Source organism: Delphinapterus leucas, chromosome X (genome assembly GCF_059928025.1).
Source record: "Delphinapterus leucas isolate spDelLeu-1000000601 "Yukka" chromosome X, BTC_Dleu_Yukka2, whole genome shotgun sequence".
Classification (NCBI taxonomy): domain Eukaryota; kingdom Metazoa; phylum Chordata; class Mammalia; order Artiodactyla; family Monodontidae; genus Delphinapterus; species Delphinapterus leucas.
Window position 1 is genome coordinate 30,291,259 of NC_143150.1, and position 23,053 is coordinate 30,314,311.

The 23,053-nt window shown below is 44.7% G+C and overlaps 2 protein-coding genes across 2 annotated transcripts; one reads left to right on the forward strand and one right to left on the reverse strand.

The window, feature by feature from the left end:
• The first annotated feature begins 1,109 nt into the window (after positions 1 to 1,109).
• LOC111169052 (A-kinase anchor protein 17B) lies at positions 1,110 to 13,278 on the forward strand. The gene is made up of 4 exons (XM_022562967.3): positions 1,110 to 1,919; positions 3,372 to 3,499; positions 4,880 to 5,147; positions 8,455 to 13,278. The coding sequence occupies exons 1-4, from the start codon at positions 1,167 to 1,169 to the stop codon at positions 10,099 to 10,101; spliced, it is 2,796 nt and encodes a 931-aa protein (XP_022418675.2). The 5' UTR covers positions 1,110 to 1,166; the 3' UTR covers positions 10,102 to 13,278.
• Positions 13,279 to 14,736: 1,458 nt separating this feature from the next.
• On the reverse strand, positions 14,737 to 22,683 carry PGRMC1 (progesterone receptor membrane component 1). The gene is made up of 3 exons (XM_022562968.3): positions 22,247 to 22,683; positions 18,767 to 18,922; positions 14,737 to 16,035 (listed from the first exon to the last, which is right to left on the reverse strand). The coding sequence occupies exons 1-3, from the start codon at positions 22,569 to 22,571 to the stop codon at positions 15,932 to 15,934; spliced, it is 585 nt and encodes a 194-aa protein (XP_022418676.1). The 5' UTR covers positions 22,572 to 22,683; the 3' UTR covers positions 14,737 to 15,931.
• Positions 22,684 to 23,053: the final 370 nt, after the last annotated feature.

The following is a 23,053-nucleotide window of genomic DNA, read 5'->3' on the forward strand; positions in this document are numbered from 1 at the left end:
TCATTATGCTCTTTAGATAATGTTTTTGGAGAAGGAGCACATGTTTATTCTCATATCATCCCAGTTCAGTGTTGCTAACATAAGGATTTCTAGAACCTAATATAAGATACTGCTTTTGGTGGCCTTTTTTTTTTTTTTTTTTTTGCAGTACTCCAGTCCCGAAGTAGAGGGCAGATTCTCTTTGTCACTCACTAGGAGAGGCTGTCTTCTCTTCCCTTGATCTTAGAGTTCAATTTAGTGAAAGTCGACAGACTGGAGGAATGAGAGTAGATATGTCCGTGTGAGACTTGGAAAGCAACCTGGACGAAGGATGCTAGATCAGGTACCTGGGTTAGAACTGTCGGCTGGGTGTGTGTTCATGAATGTGCTACATGTATTTTACCCCGGCCCTGTTTCTGTGCCATCCCCAGCAGGTTTTTCTGGGACTTTACATTTGAGCTCAGTTGTACAATAGACTGGAGATTTGGAATCTTGGAGTGTCAATATATGGGCAAGTCGTTTAATTTTCCTGAATCCATCTGAATTTCCCCATCTCTAAAACAGGCATGAAAATACCTACTCACAGGTTGCTTCAGGAACCAAATGAGACAAAGTAGTATAAGTAATAGCCATAGGGCTTCCCTGGTGGCGCAGTGGTTAAGAGTCCGCCTGCCGATGCAGGGGACACGGGTTCGTGCCCCGGTCTGGGAAGATCCCACATGCCGCGGAGCGGCTGGGCCCGTGAGCCATGGCTGCTGAGCCTGCGCGTCCGGAGCCTGTGCTCCGCAACGGGAGAGGCCACAACAGTGAGAGGCCTGGCCGCGTACCGCAAAAAAAATAAAATAAAATAAAAAAATAATAGCCATAGCTTATGTTGATTGAGAACTTCCTGTGTGCTGGGCACTATTCTAAGGATTTCCTGTACTCACTCATTTACTCCTTCCTGAAATCCTATTATTTCTATTTTACAGTTAGGGGAACTGAGACACAGTCTTTGGAAACTCTTTGAAACCTCTAAAACACATTAAACAAATGTAAGCTATTGTCTTAATTCTCCCGATAGTATACGTTCCCCTATCAATTTGACCTAAGTCCAGCAAATGGCAGCATTCAAAATCTAAATCTGCGTTTTGCTCCATTTGTATCAAAATGTTCCCTTTCGCCCTCTAAGGTTTCCCGCAGATACCATGACGGTCACGATGGTGTATGATAATTCAGAGGCAACGGAGCTCTGTGCGGCTCAGCACCTCTACCTCAAGCCCATAGCAAAGTTGATGATCAATGTATTGCTCCCTGAGAGCACGGAACCCATGAGGCCCTTCTCTAACTGGGAAGTTCTTGACCAGCTGAAGAGCCTGATTTGTCCTGACCAGTTCACCACAGTGCGGCTCTCCAAGAGCACTAAGGACTTCATCCGATTTGAGGGGGAGGCTGAAACTCGAAGTTTGGTTCAGATCCTGAAGGCCAAGTTACACGGGAAGATCATCAAGCTAAGCGGTTTGAAAACAGACTTAAGAGTAGTGGCCACAGATGCCCAGGGGGAGTGGGAACACTTCCCCAAAGAAAAGGGGGCGCCGTTGGCTGACGGGTCTGAAGAGCAGGACCACGATAAGAGCCCAGATTCCATATACTTCGAAGGCCTGCCCTGCAAGTGGTTTGCACCTAAAGGTTCCAGCGGGGAGAAGCCGTGTGAAGAGATCCTTCGGGTGGTCTTTGAAAGTTTTGGGAAGATCAAGAATGTGGATATTCCGATGCTCGACCCCTACCGAGAAGTCATGACTGGTGGGAGCTTTGGGGGGTTCAGCTTTGGCTTGCAGACGTTCGAGGCCTTTATACAGTACCAGGAGTCAACTGACTTTGTAAAGGCCATGGAGTCCCTCCGCGGGATGAAGCTGATGCTTAAAGGAGATGATGGGAAAGCTCTGGCATGTAACATTAAGGTAAGGAACAGCCAGGGGTTTTTAAACAAAATTTCCCACTGTTCAGGCGGTCCTGAGTAAAAGCTAGGAGGAAGCATCTGCGACAAATTTCCTTAGACCCCAGTAGGCTCTGATCAATAGCTAATGTAACGATTTGTGTTATCGTTAATCAATGGATGATTAGGGGAAAATATCCTGATTTGAACATTCTTCTGCTATCAGCCATGCTGCCAGCTGTGGTTTGAAAACGATGGTTGTTATAGTCTGGGGCTCTGCCCCAGCTTCTCGGGGGCACCAAAGGATTCTTCATGGTCCTTATGGAAGTATCTCATATACTTATTCCATTTGACAAGTTGCCGGGAGAGAGGGCAACATGCAGCTTGAAACCACGAGGAGAGCAGTTTACTCCCTCTTGGCTACTGGGGTCACAATTTATTATACGTTCCTGTTGTCTGTCAGGTAAATCGCTGAAACAAAATCCCAACAAACCTGGATCCTTTCCTTTCAGAGTCAGCCTGTCTATCCAGGCATGTCACTTCATCACTGTCTGAATGCCTGGTCACCTCCTTCTTGAAGCCTTAATCCAGCAGAAGAAAAGATGCAGCTAAACCCTCCTTTTTCTCTAAATCAGTCTTTAGTGTGAATTTGGACTTTCAGCTTCGGTAGCTTCGTGTGTGTGTGTGTGTGTGTGTGTGTGTGTGTATGTGGGTTAAAATACATATTTGAAAATTATGAGCTATTCAGTCCGACAAAAGATATAGCAAATACTATAATGACTGCCCATGTACCACTGCCCAGCTTAAAAAATAAAGCATTACCAGTGATATGAGAACATGCTCCCCTCTGTGTACCATCCTCAGTCTCAGGCCCCTCCCTCCCCTCAAAGGTAACCATGATGGTGAATTTGGTGTTTATCACTCATGCATATTTAAATAGCTACTTCTGCCTCCATTTATTTTTTAGGCAAGTTTATTTGTAGCACCTCAATCTGACTTCCACTTTATATAGAGATTTGCAAAGTTGTTTAATAATCACTGTAGTCAGATCTTGTATCTCATTTGGTCAGTTTTCTTACATCTTTGCTCTCCCACCCTCCTCTCACCCATTTTTGGACTCTTTTTGTCTCTGGTGATTAAAAAAATACGTTAACTCAGTTAATCACTATAACAAACCGGAGGCAATATACTCACATCCCTTAGAACTTGCATCCATCATGGCACTGTAATGCCGCCTATGGCTGTCAAGTGAGCTCCTCAAGGGTTCTGCCAAAGAAAATTCTAGAGCCCCACAAGGACTGTTTGGCAGGTAACTGAGAAGCAGTGGAACAGTCTGGGTGCTGGGATGCAGAGAAGGCATTTTTAATTCATTTGGTTTGGCACTGCCACGTACAAATTAGTTTTATCTCTCTGGCCTTCGACACACCCAGCCAGTGGGCAAACTTTTCTAATGAAACTTTGAATTGTTTGGGGGCAGGTTATGTTTGATACAACCAAACACTTCAGTGAAGGAGCTATAAGGAGGAGAAATCAAGAAAGGCTGAAATTACAAGAGCTGGAGGAAGAAAGGAAAAAAAAGAAGAGAGAAGAGGAAGAGGCTGAAAGGTGAGGAGACCAACTTCAATGAAGAGGGTTTTTTTAAACTTTTGATTTATGGATTAATCCCTTCAGGTGAATGGCTGCGGGGAGGAGAAATTGGTACAGTCTTTCCACTGTGCTGTTACAAAACCAAAAGAGAAAGCAGTTGAAAGCAAGAGACTTAAAAAGTATGCTTGTCAGGAAGAACAAGTAATGAAGAATTGTGGGACCAGCCAGATTAAGATGTCTGGGAGGAAATGGTCATTAAAAAAAAAAAAAAAAAACAGGAAATTTTAGAGTGAAAATTCTAGCAGTTTACCTAAATTTACCAAATTTTACCTTGCCTATCAATTGAAATTTTGGGGAAAATTTCTTTTTGGGTCTGGAAAAGATTCTCTTCCATAAAATGATCAATAATCAATCTAACCCATAGGCCAGAAGGCATGGATTTGTTGAGACTATTTTTCTCGTGGGCCTAAGTTCTTTCTGTGAATTTGAGGAGCCTCTGTATTTACTTCTTTGAGTTTATCATTGTTTCCCAGTTTAGGAGCTTGAGACTAGAAAGGGCTATTGGATCGCCAAAGGTTTGCTAAGAAGGGACAAATGGTCCAGAACCACAGGGCTCCCAAAACCAGTTTTACCTCCCGGCTCCTCCCCTTGCATGTTTATTCTTCCAGTCTTTTATGCAAATTATAGCCATTCAAAAGAGGAGTTTAAGAGTACCCTTCCATCTTCCTCTCACTTTTTTTGGCTGGCGGAGTGCCAGGAGTTACTTGAGGTCACGTCTGTGAAACCTGGCCAGAAGCTGAGCCCAGTCAAGGTAACGATTCCCCCCAAATTTCCAGATTGACCATGCAGTTTAGCTAATCCTCCAGTTTTTGGCTAAGCCCTCCCTCAGGCCACTGTCCTTTTTCCCCCCCTTTTCCATGTTTCCATGAGGGCCTACCCAAAACAGCTGAAATTTTCAGAAAGCGGCAGAACAATAAGGCCGTATGCTTGTAAGCCAGTCTCTTTTTATGGTGGGTACTCTGTTAAGTAGTGTGCACCAAAGACCAGTTCTCACCTTTATTTTCTGAGTGCCTTGACTTACTGTCATTTGCCCCTGTGCCACCAACTCACGGAAGGCTTTGATCTCAAGAGAAAAGGAATCTTCGCTGTGAAAGCTGGATCCAGTAGCCCCTGCTGATGGTTTGAGAAGGTGGAGGCTAGAAGCCCCTCCTTTGAATTCAGTTGCCGCCTTTTTTTTTTTTTTTTTTAATACTCTCTGCATGAGGTCTCCTATACATGTTTCTAACTCATCAACTTAGTTATGCGTTGTCGGGCCCTGGCAAGGGGACGGGAGTGGGAAGGGCAGCAAATGACTGATAAATACCTTCTGAAGGGTTGACTCTGTTAATCATTATCCAGAAAGAGAAAAGAGGAGGAGAGGAAAGCCCAGGAAAAGAGGAGAAAGGCCAGAGTCAGGAGGCGCGCCCTGAAGGAAAGAGACAGACACCGGCAAAGGAGACAGAAGGACAGTGCCAAAGCGGAGGCCCGTCAGGGGCCCAGCTCTTCCGAGGACTGGGAAGAGAGGAAGGGCCTGCTGGCCAGGAGGCGGCTGGAGGCCCTCCACCTGCTGCGGGCGCTCCTGAGGAAAATCGCAATAAGGCTCTTGCCCCATTGTTCTTCGCTTTGGGTAGGTACTGACCTTTCTGAGACACGACCTTTACTTTTTTTTTTTTTTTTTTTGCAGTACACGGGCCTCTCACTGTTGTGGCCTCTCCCGCTGCGGAGCACAGGCTCCGGACGCGCAGGCTCAGCGGCCACGGCTCACGGGCCCAGCTGCTCCGCGGCATGTGGGATCCTCCCGGGCCGGGGCACGAACTCGTGTCCCCTGCATCGGCAGGCGGACTCCCAACCACTGCACCACCAGGGAAGCCCACGACCTTTACTTTTAAACAATGGCCTATCCTTTAAACAGCACACGTGGAAGGCTCACTGTATTCATTGGGGTTTATTTTCAATAGGCTGTTCTCTAATAACCCCAATTGTGCATTTACCAAAGGGATACCCAGATTTTCTGAAGGCGTTGGGTCTCACCCCCCCCTTCCCCGCCCCCCCCCCCAACCATCTGGCACACACACACTTTGTGTTTCTAAACTTTAGGATGGTTTCACCCGGGGCGATATAGCTCATGCATCTACTTTTGTAAGTTCCTAATTGAGGTAACAAAAAATGCACGGGGGAAGAAATGGGTGGTGGGGGTGTTGGGTTTGTAGTCCTCCATTAATTTTCATTGGCCATTCATCTGTGACAGGTTTGGATGCGAAGGGAGAACCTTGAACAGAGACCTTGGTGGAGCAAGCTCCTGTTAGTCTAGTCCTTTTTAAAACTATTTATTTATTTATGGCTGTGTTGGGTCTTTGTTGCTGTGTGCGGGCTTTCTCTAGTTGTCGCGAGTGGGGATGACTGTGTTGTGGTGTGCGGGCTTCTCATCGTGGTGGCTTCTCTTGTTGCAGAGCACAGGCTCCATGCATGTGGGCTTCAGTAGTTGTGTCACGCAGGCTCAGTAGTTGTGGCTTGTGGGCTCTAGAGCTCAGGCTCAGTAGTTGTGGCGCATAGGCTCAGTAGTTGTGGCTCGCAGGCTCTAGAGCGCAGGCTCAGTAGTTGTGGCACATGGGCTTAGTTGCTCCGTGGCATGTGGGATCTTCCCGGACCAGGGCTCGAACCCGTGTCTCCTGCATTGGCAGGTGTATTCTTAACCACTGCACCACCAGGGAAGTCCCTTAGTCTAGTCTTAAACTACTTGCTAAGGAATGTCTCACATCACAGGCCAATTGTCTTGCTTGGAGAGTTTCAGTTTCGGAAGTTTTTTGTTCTCCCACTTACTGGCCTCCTAAAGATAACCACGCAGCAGATGTCCCAGAGTAAAGGCCAGAAAGCCCTCCCAAAGTGTTAATTTAAAAAGCCATATTCAGTGTTCTTGAATATGAAAAGTGAATGGCATTCGTTTTATTTTTTTTTAATTTATTTATTTAATTTATTTATTTTTGGCTGAGTTGGGTCTTTGTTGCTGCACACGGGCTTTCTCTAGTTGCGGCGAGCGGGGGCTGCTCTTCGTTGTGGTGCGTGTGCTTCTCATTGCAGTGGCTTCTCTTGTTGCGGAGCACGGGCTCTAGGTGTGCGGGCTTCAGTAGTCGTGGCACGCAGGCTCAGTAGTTGTGGCTCTCGGGCTCTAGAGCACAGGCTCAGTAGTTGTGGCACGTGGGCTTAGTTGCTCCGTGGCATATGGGATCTTCCCAGACCAGGACTCGAACCCGTGTCCCCTGCATTGGCAGGTGGATTCTTAACCACTGCACCACCAGGGAGGTCCCGTGGCATTCATTTTAGATAGAGTTAATTTTATGTGTATTTGCCATCTCAGCTTTTTGTTCTCATTGGTGTGGCCAATCAAACTGCATGAAATCAGGATCAGAAAAACCTCACATTTCCCTTTACAATAAGGTGAGCTCGATCTTTTTTAGTTTACCTTAATGACTGCCAAGGGTGACTCCTCTTGAAGAATTTCTCTCTTTAAATATGTGTGGTGCCTAATTCTTGGCCTCATCAATACCTTACACTGATTATGCAGTCCGCAGGTTCTAATTCCAAGTCCTGGGTAAGCTCTGTGCCCTGATTTGTGCCAGGTGTCAGTGGGAGCTCAGTACAAGCTCTCCCAGCGAGGTAGGGCCCATGTGCAGGACCTTTCACCTGCCCTGCAGTCGTGCAGAGCAGAGAGCACCACAGAGAGAACCACTGTCACAGCCATATTTTCTACTTGCTGTCTTGTTTCCAACTGGGGCGGGTGAGGTGGGCAGCTCAGGGTCACGCCCCTCTGCAATCCACGGGAAGAGGCTGGACTATAGCCCAGAAAGCCCTTTGTTTATCTTTTTCAAAGGCAGCTGACCCTTTTAGACACACATTTCACCCATCAGTCTTTTCTTGTTCTAGGATTGTAGCCCCAGGGAGGGCTCTAGAGCATTTCTTAATCCTCTTCATGTCCCCAGCCGCTAGCACAATACCTGGAACAGTAAGTAGACTCATCCATCTGTGAACAAAGGAAAAAGGGTCATGTGCTTTTAAAAAAAATTTTTTTAAATTGAAGTATAGCTGATTTACAATGTTGTGGTAATCTCTGCTGTGCAGCAAAGGGACTCAGTTATATACATACAGACGTTCGTTTTTTAAATATTCTTTTCCATTATGGTTTATCACATGATATTGAATCTAGTTCCCTGTGCTATACAGTGGGACCTTGTTGTTTATCCATCCTATATATAATATTTCCTATCTGCTTAGCCCACATTCCCAGTCCTTCCCTCCTCCACCCCCCCGCCCCCTTGGCAACCACAAGTCTGTCCTCTATGTCTGTGAGTCTCTTTCTGTTTTGTAGATGGTTTGTTTGTGCTGTATTTTAGATTCCACATATGAGTGATATCATATGGTATTTGTCTCTCTTTCTGACTGACTTCACTTGGTATGAAAATCTCTAGTTGCATCCATGTTGCTGCAAATGGCATTATTTTGTTCTTTTTTGTGGCCGAGAAGTATTCCATTGTATATATGTACCACATCTTCTTTATCCATTCATCTGTCGATGGACATTTAGGTTGTTTCCATGATTTGGCTTTGTAAATGGTGCTGCTATGAACATAGGGGTGCATGTATCTTTTTGAATTATAGTTTTGTCTGGGTATACGAAGGGTCATGTGCTTTTGAAGGTATGTAAACCGGGGTGCCTTCTAACATAAAGACGGGCACAGACCTAATGAAAGCAGCTCCTGTTAGACCGAGACATTTAATTTAGTACCTCCTGTTTCTTCAGTGTGATATTGTTCCTAATTTCAGTCTATCCTAGGTGTAGTTAGAAACCTCTTCAGAACAATGCTAGAAAGCCCAATTTTCTTTGAAAATTTTAGTCTGTTTAGTTTTTCATGTGAGATTTTTAACCTTTTTCTTTGAAGGGGTCTATACAATTTAACCCACGGGAGGTAGATGTTGCAGTCTCCAAAGCTAATCGTGCTCCGGGGACCACACTGGGAGCTCTGAAGAAAGAAGAGTTAAACACTCAGTATCTTCAAAATCAGGAGGAAATGCCAAGATATCAGGTTTCCAAGTCAGATAACAAGCGAAAACAAAAAATGAAGGAAAGAGCTACTGCTCACTTACGTAAATCTTCCCACTACCTTGGGGGAAAAAAATTAAGATATTCAGCTAGAAAAGAGAGAACTGGAAAATTATTAACCAGTGAATACAATCACAGTTTGCTCCCTGATGGGAATTCTTTGCAAATTGCAATGATTCAAGGTCAATCTCTTGCGAAAGAAGACTACCATGGTTCTAATAAATCCTATTCTTCCAGATTAGTTGAGAGAGACCATGGCAGGAAACAGAAGATCTATGAAACAGATGAATTTATTGACTATCTTCTTAACTATTATCACACTCCAAAATATGCCCGTATCTGCCTAGAACCAAGTCACATAACAAGCACATGTCAGTGGCACAGGGCCGTCCATGCGAAAGGAAGTGGATTTCAAATCAATTTGAGAAAACATAAGCGTCATTTAACCAGTTTGAGCCAAATGCAAAACCTAGATAGGAGAGAACAGGTGCAAGAAGACGATTCCTGCACAAAGATTTGTACTCAGGATCCTGAGCACAAACCACAAAAGAGCGGAAAAGTGGATTATGCCAAAGAATGTAGAATGTTTAAGGGGTTTAAACATCATTGCAAGGACACAGTATGTGAAGCTGGTGATCGGCCATCCCCAGCTTTTGGAAAGAGCCATCTGTTGGAACAGACTCATGCTTACCAGGTCCAAGATTCCATATCCACAAGTCAAAGCCAAGTTTCCTCGCCCAACAGGTCAGCAGACTTTGATTTGAGGTTGACAGATTTCTTAGAGGAAATTAGCAGTGATTCTGAATGTTTCAGTGAAATCCTTAGTATAAACAAAGAGGAGAAAGAGAAATCTGTGGCCACATATGATAGCTCCCCAGAAAAGGGATCTCTTGACACTGATGAAATCATCACTTACGATCCAGAAATTAGGTCAAGTCAGCAAACCTTGTATTCAGAGTGGAAACATGAGGAGGAAAAATACTCTAAATACGAGCTTAGGAAACCAGGCAAGAGGTCCAATTTTGAACTGAGATGTTCATGGCTTGAGGGTGAAAACAATTCTATTAGAGATGAGAAGAGCAACAGCAAAAAGAGGGGAATATTGGCCCCCAAATACTTATTTGATAAAAGCTACCACCACGAATCCAGTGCCAGTGATCAATTAGACACTGTCACAAGAAAGAGGATGCAGTTTAGTGATAGTACATTTAACCAGAAAGTGAACTATAGGCCCTTTCATGTGCCAATAACATCATCAAAAAGTGCTAATGCTTCCTGTTTGGGGGATTTTCCCAAAAGAAGAGAGGCTCCACGGAAGTCAGAATATAACCAGGATGCAAGGAGGTTTAAAAGATATGAGAATTCTGAAGATTTCATGCTGAATTCTGATAATTACTATACCAGACATAACAGTCAGGAGCACGTTGACTACGGAAGCTATTTAGGAAACAACCACGCTAGTTCTTTATATTTTCAAATGTTTTGAAGGTCTCTTAGATCAGGAAACTCTTACTCACAATAAAAATGTGCAAGAAGAAAATTTCAGACCAAATGTAGCTATGTAGTTAGCAACTACAGAGCAAGAGAGCAACACTTAGGAGCACGAGCAAGGTCAAATGCAAAACCTTGTTTCTCTTGCCAAAGGATAAAGCATAGATCTAGGTGTGTGTGTGTGTTGCAGGTGTGTTGGCAAACTTTGGAAACACAAAACATCCAGATTCTGAAGGTTCGTAAAACAATGTGCTTGCAAAACTTCCTTATCCAAGGACAGACATTTCTACAGTTCGATTGCAACTTCAATTCGGTGCCATCAAAGGAGCAAATTAACGTCGAGAGGAGTTAAGATAGCCCTCTTTGGCTCTTCAGCTGTCATAACGTTATCATTTAGCATCATTTATCTTCAGAGGGAATGGCAGTGAATGAATAATGATCTTTTTACTTGTTCTTTAATTTGGTCAGAACACCATGTGCAGCAACAAACTTTCCTGACTTTTATCTAGAAATACCTATAGATAAGAGGAGAGGTGACACCTAGAACATATGATAGACTTCTTCATGACATTAGACAGTTCCATGAGCATCTACTAGAAAGAAATTAATCTTATTAATATGTTCATAGGACTTAAAGAGTTGTCCTTTTAGAAACAAAGCCTTGGAAGAAGAATCTAAAAGGGGCTCAGATCGTCCTTTGAGGTTTACACAGATAGTGGACCATTAGCAGAGTTGTTTTTTTGGAAGAACCCCATGTCATTCCATCCTAGAAAAGCAACAGGATTGAGGCGATATAACGTGGGATTTGCGAAAGGAAATACTGAACGATCCTGGGGCACCAGTAATGGCACTTGGGAAGAGAGGACGTGACAGTATTCCATTTCAGGTTATGTAATCCTTTCACTCAGGGTTGGGTGACATCAGTTTGTAAAAAGCCACTGAATATCCCAAAACTGACTTTTATAAAACAGTAACAAGTGCCTCCTCAATCCTCAATAATGCCATGGAGTTAGGAAGAGTCATGGGTAAAGCCCATAGTTTTCTAGCGGGGGAAAAATTGTACGTGTGCCGGATTTGTAAACTCTTAACATAAGCAATTTATCTTTTTACCTACTGGTTTTGGACTCCTTGAATATGTTTTTAAATTGAGATATTTTATAGATTCGTAAAGACATACATCGTAATGCAGTGCATGTTCTATTGAAAGCTCGGCTGATTCATTCTGCCTTATATTGGATTTAGGACCTCAGGGGGCAGTAGATGACTTTTTTTCTTCCAACGAAGCTATAGCTGACATGGCAATTGAAGACCTCAATGAGATTAGATTGCCTGCAGTGGGGAAAAGGTGATTTTAATCCACTGAAGTAGTGGAAGGCAACATTTTCATATGACATGATTCATTTCAAATAGTCCTAACTTGATAGTCCATAGAAAAGTACCAGGCTGGTAAAGCCAAGGTAGGATGCCAGTCCCTGTGGTTGCCCAGAATGACGAGGCACGATGTGTGCTCATAACCACCCTCTTGAGCAACCTGATATCTGAAATGGCTATAAAATCTTCTAATTGATCTAAAGTAAGAGCCACAAGTTGTTTCATTGATCTCCTCTAATAGCATTTAATAGAGGTATGCCAGTACAAGCAAAAGTTCAGACATGAATGTAACATAGCAGATTGATTATACTTATTATCAATGAATGATTTGTTGGCTCCCTTATATTCAATTCCACTTGCAAGCCAGTGACTCTGCCATCAAAACCAGGCTTGGCTTGTCCAATCTGAAACATTGCTCCTAGGGCGAGTGCCTTTTCTCCTCTGAGGGCTAGCAGTGATTATTAACGTTCAGAGGACTGTTGTCCGGAGTAGGCTTTTAAACTACTAACAGCTTGTATTTTGTCAGACAACTTTTGGTAACCAGCTATTATTCTCCTCCAGTGAGACCCCACCTCCTTATTTTTTCATGTTTTGTGCCCTTGAAGCAAAGAGCATTATGGGTTTGTAATGGAAAGCAGCTATGCTTGTTTTGAAAAAGAAAAAACCCCAACTCAATCTCTTCTGTCATTTGATAATTTTTCTTTGCAGAGATTTTAGGCGTGAAAACAATTTGCTGCTCAGTAACCAGACATAAAAAAATAAATTGCAGAATACAGCATGTGCAATTAAAAATTTTTTTTGTATAGTAGAACTGGTGCTAAGTCACTTCTATATAATATTTTGGTCTTGTTTTGTTTGCTAAATACCATCCTGGGACCTAGAAGAAAGTAAAATTACTGGTTTTATGTTTACTTTCCGTACAACCTTGCATTTTTATGTCTTGTGGTAATGCATTCTAGATTTGAGTAAACCTCTTTTTTTGGGGGGTGTGTAGGCCTTAAACAAGGAAGAGAACAATTTATCCTGAACTTTTCAAATGAATTGGCTTAGTAAGGAATGAAACAGAGCCGAAAATGTTGTAATCACTTTCTGTTAACATTGTTATTCTTTGTTGTGCTGTTGTTTAAGTGGTGCAGAAGTATTTTCTCATATCTTTTTCCTATGTCCCATTAAGTGAGGGCCTGAACTTTAAGCTGTCTTTTAAAATAGATGTTTTTTCCTGTACGTGCTGCTAATAGTGCTTTAAGAAAGCTAAAAATCTGTCAGTGCGTTTTTGTTCAATTTGTTTGAATTTCTCAGGGTAGAAAGCCATGTAACCTGGTAATTTGGAAAATAAGAACCAAATAAATGTATTTTCACTTGTTGCAAGACTGTTCAAAATGTTAACTCTTAAATGCTGATAATTCCACTTTGGGGGTTGGGATTTCTACCCGTGGTATGCTGCTTTGCACTAACGTTGTTGATCCTTTTTGTCATTTGCATTGGTAGAGAAATAATACATACTTGATTTTCAGATATATTAAAAATAAAGTTGTCGTAGAGTCTTTGTTCATTGACCGCATGTACTGGCTAGAAGGTTGCACACCTGCAGTAACATTCTCTGAAAATATATGTCTGGTTTCAATGGTTTCGAGGCAACTTCCCCAGTTTATGGTAATTGCCTGTCAGAGCTCATGAAACCACAGTTGTGTTTTCATCTTGGATAAATTAAAATCATGGTATTTGGACTCAAGACTATTCTCCCTTCAGCAAAGGTTTTATCAGTTCTTTAAAGGTAGCAAAATGGACTCCACAGAATTTCATCTCATCCCTTCAGGCCTTGCCTTGGTAGAAGTGTTGAAGTTACTCAACATCCAGAAACAAGTCAGAGACACGAGGGGCTTCGGTGATCAGTCTTTGACCCTGCAAGCTTTAGCTGTATTTTCACATGAAATGTACAGCAAACCGCCTCTAAGCATCCCTAACAAAGGCAGACTGTACCTTAGAGAACAACTGGGCACTTTAGAGCTGAAAGGGTTCTTGTTGGGTTCAAAGAGCTCTTTCTGAGACAGCAAGGGCTGTTCTTGCTTGTTCTGGATTGAAGATTTGCATGAAGTTTGGCCCTCTGAGGTAAGGTGAACAGGACATTGTGTAGAGAGGCCACAGATAACCACAAACGCATAGTGAATGCTGCTTCTGACCCATAGATGCTGGGACTGAGAACAGTGTATCTGGGCAGGTGGGGAGCAAACAGCGGCCCCTTCCCCTGCTGAAATCACCACTCCCTCATCTTCTTAAATGGCGCCTTTTACATAGTATGGCTTACGACTATGCGAACTGGATTTGAGTTTTTAGATCAAAGTCCTGCCTGATGGTAATATCACTTTACCTGTAATCAATACAATGTTGATTTAGTTCTGAATGGAGGGGAATCCGGCTATTTGGGATTGAAGCTTTTAACCAGGCTCTGGATGTTTTCCTCCTGGCATCAGACAACTGTTTAACTTAGTAAAGGGAACAGCCTATAATCTTCACATCTAAATGAGATTTCAGGCTGCAAAGGTGGCCCAATTCCTCTCTCCCTCCCCTTCCCCCATAGCATATGGCCTAACAGGTTGCTTGGCACAAAACAGGCAACTCGAATATTTGTTGAATGAAAACTAGTTGGGGAAAAGGACACATTTAAGGACAACAAAAACAGGCAATATGGTTTGAGAACGTAAAAGCTGGAAAGCTTTTGAGCCCTCTTTGATTCAGGGAGTACCTCCTTTGTAAGAAAAGTCTGCCAATTTTAACACTAAAATGGCAGAACACTAATATTCAGGGTAATAGGTTGTCTGTGTTTATACAACCAACTGCACGTGCAAATCTGATATCCTTCTTTCGGCACAAAGTGAATCAACTTTGCTACTATAAGGATTCCTGAACACTTTACTAATCCGATGACAGCAAAAACAAAACCTGCCTTGGCACTCGGTAACAGTCTTCACTAGAGTTACTCCTTAGTGACCTTGCCGTAGACCTCAAGGTGGAAGTCTGCCTCTGAGTTTATTAAGTTCTGACTTAAAGAGGCAGAATTTGACAAGTCACAAAAAATAAATTCAATTCACTATTTTTTTAACAGGACAAGCTGGTATTTGGTTTGTGGTGTGAGGCCTCTGTAAAGTTCTGCCCCTTTACTTGTCTCTTTCGGAATACAAAAAAAGTCACTCAAAAGTGAAACTCTTGAAGCTGGTTACTCAGATTAAGGTTTAAAAAAACAGGGCAACCCACCACACTATACTGGGTAAAACCATTTTATTAACTGACCAAAGCACTTCGTTTTGTTTTCTGATTTGAGGTAAAACCATTAAACACAGTTCACAAGAAAATACAATGACTATTCAACTACAAGAAACCTCACTAATTGTTCATATAATACTTTTACAAACTCACACAACTGTACAGTCTACTTAAGCTAAGTTTATTGTTAACCAAAAGACCAATATCAAAGACCAAGACACTTGACTACTACTCTTGCAGTGGCTATAGTTTTGTAACAACAGAAGAATAACTGTTACTTTATGAATACACTTTAAAAACCACTTCGCTAGTGATGTATTCGGTTTCCTTATTCTTCAGGGGTGTGAAGGCTCTTAGGAGAGCAATCACCTGTTCCTGTTCTGCATGCCCCTCTCTCACGTCCAACCATGTAAAATAACCATGAACGTGGGGGACTGGGAAGATAGTCCTACAGTCTTATTCATGTGTTTTAGGTTTTTAGGCAAGCCAGCTGATTTTTTCCAAAGCTTGCTTTTGAATGTTCACATCCTGTTTTAATCCTCACTGTAGATTACTATGTTAGTGAGGGCATCTGAGGGTCCCAAGGAGGACAAGGACAGTGATGCAGACTGGAAACAAAGAAAGTAGATTTCTTGCAATTGAGCCCAGCTTTGAGATTTCGTTTTGTTACTGGACACCTCTCTTTAATCAATACCAAAGCCTGTGGAACACTGCAGATTTGCTTTAGAGGTAGATAAAACAGAAATCATGCAGTTAAGTCAATTGAGAAATAAGGGATTTGCTGTCTTCAGAGAACATCATGACTAAAAGTTGATCCTTTGTTCCTTGATGCTTGAAGGACTTTGCACATTTAACATTTTTACCTGTTTGGGGCAAATACCCACATCTTACCTGTCTCTCAGGAAAAAACAAATTCAAATGCAGCCTGTACTGACTACAGATAGAAGAAAAACAGTAATAACATTTGTATTACAGCACTGCAGTTCACTTTCTGGATTTGTGACACACAAACATATCATGCATTCTAAGACAGAGGTTAGCTTTATCAGTGTCACTAGTGATGTTAATTAAAAAAATGTACAGCAAGTTCAAAACTTTTCTAAATATTGAAATCACCGTGTTTTAAAGACAGACTGGAATGTTACAAATGATTCTGCAAAATACAAAAATAGATATGCGTCCACTGCAGGCTTTTAATCACTTTTCCGCGCACTCTCATCCTTTGGCTCCTCCTCATCTGAGTACACAGCGGGCTCCTCCCCCTCCTTCAGCAGTTTGCCCACGTGATGATACTTGACTGGAAGGAGAGAGGAAGACACAACGGTCACTCTCACGCTTTCGAGAAAATCATGACATTTCATTTGAAAGCATTTGTGAGAGGCCTACGAATGACACAATAGCACGTTGGGCTTCCTGAAGGTGCTTTATACCACAGTCCCAGCCAAGTCCCAGGGAGTTAGAGTTTTGTGCAGCAGACAGAAATATAGAACAGGTAGCGATGCCTGACAACGAATGTGCAAGGTAATGTCAGAATGAGTTGTGTTAGTGCATAGGAGGTTTAGCAGAGCAAGGGCTTGTTATGAGTTAGGTGGAAGGGTTGCAGAACACTTTGTGGGAGAAGGATACGCTTTGGAAAATGTGTAGAAGGACTTGGGGAGGGAGGGGTTTCCAGAAAATGCAAGTACCACACACAAAGGCATGCAGGTGCGCCCGAATGTATCTGGGGGAGCAATAAAGAGACCAAGTTGGCAGGAGTAGACTGGGAGTAGCGCTAGCCAAACAGGGTGGGGAAATCCTGAGACAGATGTGGAAAGCCAGCCTGAGGAGTCCGGACTTGTCCCACGGGTGTGGCAAAGGGCGTTGAAAGTTTACGACAAAGGAATGACAGGGTAAAACAGTGCTGTGGCCACTACGGTATCACTGTGTATAGAGGGCACGGCAGATTACGGTTAGGAGAGCCCAGGAGCAGGGTGACCAGGAGGCCAGCGGGTGGATCCACATGCGGAGGAACAAGAGCCAGGAGGAGGGGGTGTCCGTGGGGATGGGAAGGGAAGGATATGAGACACGTAAAGGAAGCTGGAAACATGAGTAAATGAAGTGAAAACTGGAGATTCCGTGGACCGAAATGGGGACTCTGGAGAGGGAGCCACTCTGGAGGGGCACGTGACTGGAGACTGACAACAGGGACTGGAGAAGTGAAATTAGCATTGGCAAGAAGCAGGTCCCTGGAAACGTTTGAGAAAGAAGGTTCAATGGAATCGTGGGGGTAGAAACCATACTGCAGGGAGCAAGGAGGGATGGAGCAATGGTTAGGGACAACCGCGGATTACTAGATGGCTGTCTGACAGCGAAGGGAAGGAGTGATAACAGTCTAGTGGGTGAAGGGGCGAGCAGGAGACGGAATTCTCCCCCAACACGGGGCAACAGCTATACGTGGTTAAAGGGAAGTGCTAACAGAGGCCAGAGAGCACTGGAGACGTTGGAGAAAATAGATTTAAGAGGGCAACCAGAACGTAAGGGACCTGAGAAGGGATGGAGTCAGCAGACAACCACCATATTGCCTGTATTATTAGGGCCAAGCTAACGTAGGGTTAATCATCTCAGTGTCAGAGGCCAAAAGAACTCCTCTTTCTGAGTATCGGTAGGAATTAGAGGGGTAACCAATCTGTTTAACCAGGCAACCGGAGCTACTTTGGTGTGAAATAATCGTCAGGAACAATTGGAACTTCCCTATTTGAACATTTTATAAAAGTCCCTAGGATGCTTGGGACTGTGCAAGACAAATAAAAGCCGGGTGGCGCCTCAGAGACCTGCCTTAAGGGGAATCCACGCCAGCTCTGAGTGTAGCTGAAGTGTCACAACAGTATTTGGGGCTAGCCTTAGTTTAAGGGGTTGGGGGAACCACACTTTTTACCCCACTGATGAAGGCAAGCCCTAGAAAATGGAGCTTTGTAAGTTATGAATTACGACTCATTGGTTTCATATAGAAGAATCTATTGTTAAAAAGGCATCCTGAAGATGCAAAAAATGAGGGACTGTTAGATAGCTGAATTATGTTTTCAGAGTAAAAAGACTTGCCTCTGGACTTGAAAGCTATTAGTCTGCTTGGGATCCAGACTCTAAAGGTAGAGCCATACCTGGCTAATTATTAATCCAGAACTCTCTGAAGTCAGCATTGTTTTCAAAGAAAATGGTTGGACTTAGCCAAAAAAGCCAATAATATTTAACAGATTATAGAGAATGGCAAATAGAAAATGACATTTACAATGAAAAATCCCCCTCAAGGAAGTGGTCACTGTCTTTATATACTGTTTCAAAGCTGAGAAAAATTATCATTCAAATTCTTAGCAGTGAAATATTGCTAAAGTGATCATCAAACACTTGGGTTGGACAAAAGCCACTTCCCCAAATCTCAAAATATCAACTTAACCCCCATCCTTACTTCCCCCCAAAGACCTCAGCCCATACCATAAGCTAGGAAACAAGTGTCTCCTTTTTGCTTTCTTCTTAAAAACGCGGACACCATTGTTGCTGGGCAGATTATAAGCATCATTTGTAGATGAGGCCTATAGTTGGGCTCAATTAGATTCAAAGAGAAGCTGTTTTGTAGAATACAAGTCTCTCATTCTTTAACAGAAATGTGGGCTGCTTTTAAACGGCAAGTTCTACAAGTGAGGGCTTATGAAAATTCCCTCTTTCTGTAGCCAAGACGGCCACTCTCCTTTCCCCTGCACACCAAGCACCAAATCCTATTGTGAAATCTATGCAAACCTCTCAAAAATTTAAAAAAACAGAAACCCAGGTTTCCACAGAGAACTAGCTAGAAATTGGTATGCAATCACGGCAAGTGACTCAGCACTGCTGCAATTACTTCAAGCCATGAACTTGATCCGTCCAAGATTCAGGAGCCTATCAAAATGCTTCCCAGTTGTAGCCTGCTTAGTAATAACTATTGTACTGCCGTGAATCCCATTACTGGTAGAAATTTGATCCAGGCACAATTAAAGAAACAAAAAACAACCGCTTACAAGTGAACTGAGAGTCCCAGTCATTCAGGGTCTCCTGCTGGGCAGGAGTGAGGTCAGAAAGGTCATCGTACTCGTCCTTCAGTGCTTCCTTATCCAGGCAAAATGTGGCAAGGCCCCTGGATGCGTCTCTTCCGGCAAAGACCCCGTATGGCCCCTCTTTAAAAACAAAACAACAAAACAAAACCAAAGTCGATTATTTATTAGGCAGTCAATTTCTCTGTGGTTCACACACAGAAAATGGCTTCCTTACCCATTAACATGGAGAGCCTGCTTTTTGAATGACAGATTCCATTTGGAAACCATAAGTGATGTTGATCCTTTGATCATTACCTAGTGGATACTGAAAGACCTGTTGTCATTAAACTTTTAAACAACTAAAACTAAATCAAAATGCTATACGTTAGCATTCATTTCTTGTGATTTTCAAACAGCTAATAAAAAAGCCATAAATGATTATCTCCTGGGGGGGGGAAGGTGTTAGTAGGGAATGATCCAAGATAATAGTGAGTTCGTGGGTCAGAATTCAACTTCTGGATATTGAACCTGGAGCCTGGCTCTGTTCTAGGCACTTGGGCTGCATCAGTGAAAGTTACGGATTCTGAAGATAAGAAACACTAAAGTGTAAATGAAAACATCTTCTTATAAACATACTCTGATACGATTTAATGAGTCAAGAGCGTCTTATAGAGATCTTTGGTTGCAAGACTAGACCGTGTTAAACATTAACATGTGGCATCTGCAGGAGAAATCATTTCATGAATATCAGTGGTTCAGAAATCTATCCACAGGTTACATAATCTTCAGTGTCAACAAAGAAGAGATGGCACGGGGCTCAGGTCTGTCACCCTGTTTTGGGTGGGCTTGAAGACTGTGAAAATTCTATAAGATATCTGAATGCTATTATATGTAGTATTATGCTATTATATATGATACTAAATTTTTGTCTAAGAGAGCAGTGAATCATTCTGTAGGTACTTAAAGTGGATTTTTAGACATGTAAATATTGCACAAGTAAATGAAGAGAAGCCAGTGTACTTTAAACAATGTGTTGTTTCCCCAAAGGTGGACTGAGTAGCAAGTCTGACATGGAAAAGTTTGTAGGTAACCACCATGCCAAGTATGAGAACAGAGCAAGTTTCATTACGACCTGGCCACCTGAAACCTCAATCCACCAGGATTCTTTTATTTTTACAAATTAGATGAAATGTATGATCAACTTTAAAATGCCAAAGAAAAATGGTTATTTTTAATCATCATTACATACTACCATTTCCACTAGAGAAGGTAAACAGGCCAAGTGTAAGGGTTTGGACCTCACCATTTCAGAAATTATGGTCACAGAATACTTAATCTGAGGGGAGCATTGAAAGTCTCTGGAGTATATATATTATTCACCAGAATGTATAGTCACTAGAATGTAAGCTCCAGCAGATTTGTGCCTGTTTTGTTCACTGCTATATTCCCAGCACCCACAAAAGTGCCAGGCATACAATAATATCATTAAAAACAATGAATAATTTTTAGGAATCCTTTATAACATCAAGTATAATTTCCAAATGATGTTGTCACATATTCATGGCCTCACTGGACAATAGTGTAGGTAGAGACCGAGAGTTCTCACAATGGGCCATCCTTATCATTTTAAAGAGGGGGAACTATGGGCTATGGGAACAATGCTTTGCTCCAGGTGACACAGCTGGTCAGTGATCCAACCAGGCGGAGAACCCAGGTTGCCTGACTCCCAGTTTTGGGCTCCGTACACAGGCCTACATTCCTCTCAGTGACTTTGCAGACTACAATCATATGATGATGCTCCAGGCACACGTTTCAACCGCTTTACGGTGTAGCTCAGTAAGAACAGATATTAACACGATTATGCTTACTGATAATGCCTTTAGGTGTGCCACTGTAAGTGACAAATAATGTAGGTGTGGTTTTCAAATTATCTTGACCTTTACATGCCTACAGAAAGCAGGTCTTCTAAAATCCTCCACGAGGAAAAACTGCTAAGTGGGAGAGTTCCTTAAAAACCTTAGCACATCTGATTTTGATGAGCTGGACTGGGAAAGTAAAACAGACCAGGAGCGGGAATGAAGGCAGGTCACTGTCTGCTATCCTCTCCCTCATCTCCAGACCTGTGGCCATACTCCCTGAGCCCCCTTATTTTTAGAAGCATCCATATTGGAGGAGCTAAAATCTCTTCTTCCTCCTCTGATCCAAACATTCTATAAAGCAGAACTTTCCAAACTTGGATTCTTCTCGAATTTGCCTGGGGGTGGGTTGTTAAAATGCAGATTCCTCGATCTTCCCCCCCCTCCCGCGGTTATGGAGATTAGGCCAGGAATCTGTATTGTACCTCAAGCGCATCAGGTGATTCTGATCCGCAACCAAGCTTGGAAAAGCCTCATCTCCAAGGCCCCGTCAAGCCTGTCCCCCTCCAACAGCTCGGCAGTCACCCACCCCTCATTTCCCCTCCGGTTGGCTTTTCCTGAAATCCCCACACCCAGCAGCCGTCATAGCCCTACCCCTCTTGTTTCTCCGGATCCTCCCATTTCTCCCTCCCTCCATTTTAATTTTTTTTTTTTTTTTGGCTTCTAGTCCTTTCTCTCCTGCTACGGAGTATAATACTGTGCTACCTTCTCGTCTTGCCACATTCCTGTCGTCCGCTACATTCAGCCTTCCTCATCCAGCTCCCTTCCCCCATGGAGCCTCCCTTGTTCACCTCCCAGCTTTCCCCGTCTGCCACACACAGCACGCGCGCACACACATACCAAACACATGCCACACACATACCTGACACATGCCACATTCCTAGCGCACGCGCGCTCACGCACACACACTCACACGACTGACAAGCCGCATACACTGAATACGCACACACACATCACTCACCGCCACGTACAATGCTCCTACCTGCTGCTAATCCCATCTCCGATTCCCTTCTCCCAGAACCTCACATTCCACCATGGCTAGTCCTGGCGTCATCGGCCTTCGCGTCCCCTCCAAGGCTGGACCTCCCTACCTCCTCCCGCCCTCCCCCCCGTCAGGTTTCCCTCGAGACACCCTCATTTCCTTTCTCCAGCCGGACACCATCCCCTCCTTCCAGGAACCCTCAAACCCGATACCTTCGAAACCCCCCAACACTGCGCTCTGCTGTGCCACCACCCCCGGCCTCCGCCTTCCAGCCTCGCGACCTCACCCACCCGCCCCCGGCTTAAGCGCTTCAGCCGTCTTCCTCCAGCCCACGCCGGGGCTGGCGGCGCGGACCGGGAATTCTGCGTCCCCCACCGGCCCGCAGCCCTTCTAGGACGCCTCTTGTCCCCTGCCCGCCCGGGGAGCCGCCCTGCCCCGCCCTCCCCGGCTTGCCGCCATTCCGCCCCCACCTCCCCGGGGCGCCCCTCTCCCCCTCGCCTCTCCGGGACCCAGCCCCGTGCCGGGGCCCCTTCTTTTGTCTTTGGGGCCCCCGGCCGGCCGCCGTACCAGGCCCGTAGAACTTGCGGCCTTTGGTCACGTCGAACACCTTGCCGTTGATGGCCATGAGTATACGCGGGTCCTGGACGCCGTCGAAGCGCCGCAGCTCGGCAGGGGTGAAGTCGCGCCGCTTAAGGCGGGGCAGCGGGGGCGGCTCGTCGTCGTCGCTGTCGCTGGCCGTCGGCTGGTCCCCGCGCACGATCTTGTAAAGCAGGAAGATGCAGAGGCCGAGCAGCAGTAGGTTGAGCGGCGACGTGAAAATCTCGTGCAGCAGCCCGCCGCCCTCTAGCTCGCTCGGGTCGGCGCCGGTCGCCGCCACATCCTCGGCAGCCATTATCGCTAGAGCAAAGGTTGGGCCGGGATAGGGAGGGCTCCGGAACTGGCTTTCTCCTCCCTCTCCGCGAGCTAGTGGCGCGCGGGGCCCGGCGGACAGGGACTAGCCAGCGGAGGAGGCGGAGCCAGGCGGTGGCGGGGCCGGATGGGCGGAGCCTCTCAGCCCCGCCTCCCCGCGGGCTCCGAAGCTCCCGGCGCTGCTCAGTCGGGCCCCGCCTAGGTCAGGCCCCCCACCTTACCTCGGGATGGTGGCTCCCCTCCCCCAGCCGGATCCTGCATACCCAGCCGCCGAGATTGTGGAACACACCCCTCAGCAATACCTGCGAGGCCTGGCCCCAGCCTCACGCCATCCCCACGCCATCCTCTAGCTAACCGCGACGCAGCACGCTGCCCTCCTCCGCACCCCCAGTTGCTCGTCGCACACCGACCCGCTCGGCCTTGCCAGGTTCTGTGTGAGGCCCCGTCCGCCACCTGATGCGAGCC

Excerpts from the sequence above, each read along its gene's own strand:
- PGRMC1 (XM_022562968.3), bottom strand. The coding sequence starts at position 22,571 with ATGGCTGCCGAGGATGTGGCGGCGACCGGCGCCGACCCGAGCGAGCTA. Across the intron at positions 18,923-22,246 it reads CCGCAAGTTCTACGGGCCTG|AGGGGCCATACGGGGTCTTT; the intron begins GTACGGCGGCCG and ends TTGTTTTTAAAG. Across the intron at positions 16,036-18,766 it reads CTGGGACTCTCAGTTCACTT|TCAAGTATCATCACGTGGGC; the intron begins GTAAGCGGTTGT and ends CTCTCCTTCCAG.
- LOC111169052 (XM_022562967.3), top strand. The coding sequence starts at position 1,167 with ATGACGGTCACGATGGTGTATGATAATTCAGAGGCAACGGAGCTCTGT. Across the intron at positions 1,920-3,371 it reads CTCTGGCATGTAACATTAAG|GTTATGTTTGATACAACCAA; the intron begins GTAAGGAACAGC and ends GTTTGGGGGCAG. Across the intron at positions 3,500-4,879 it reads GAAGAGGAAGAGGCTGAAAG|AAAGAGAAAAGAGGAGGAGA; the intron begins GTGAGGAGACCA and ends ATCATTATCCAG.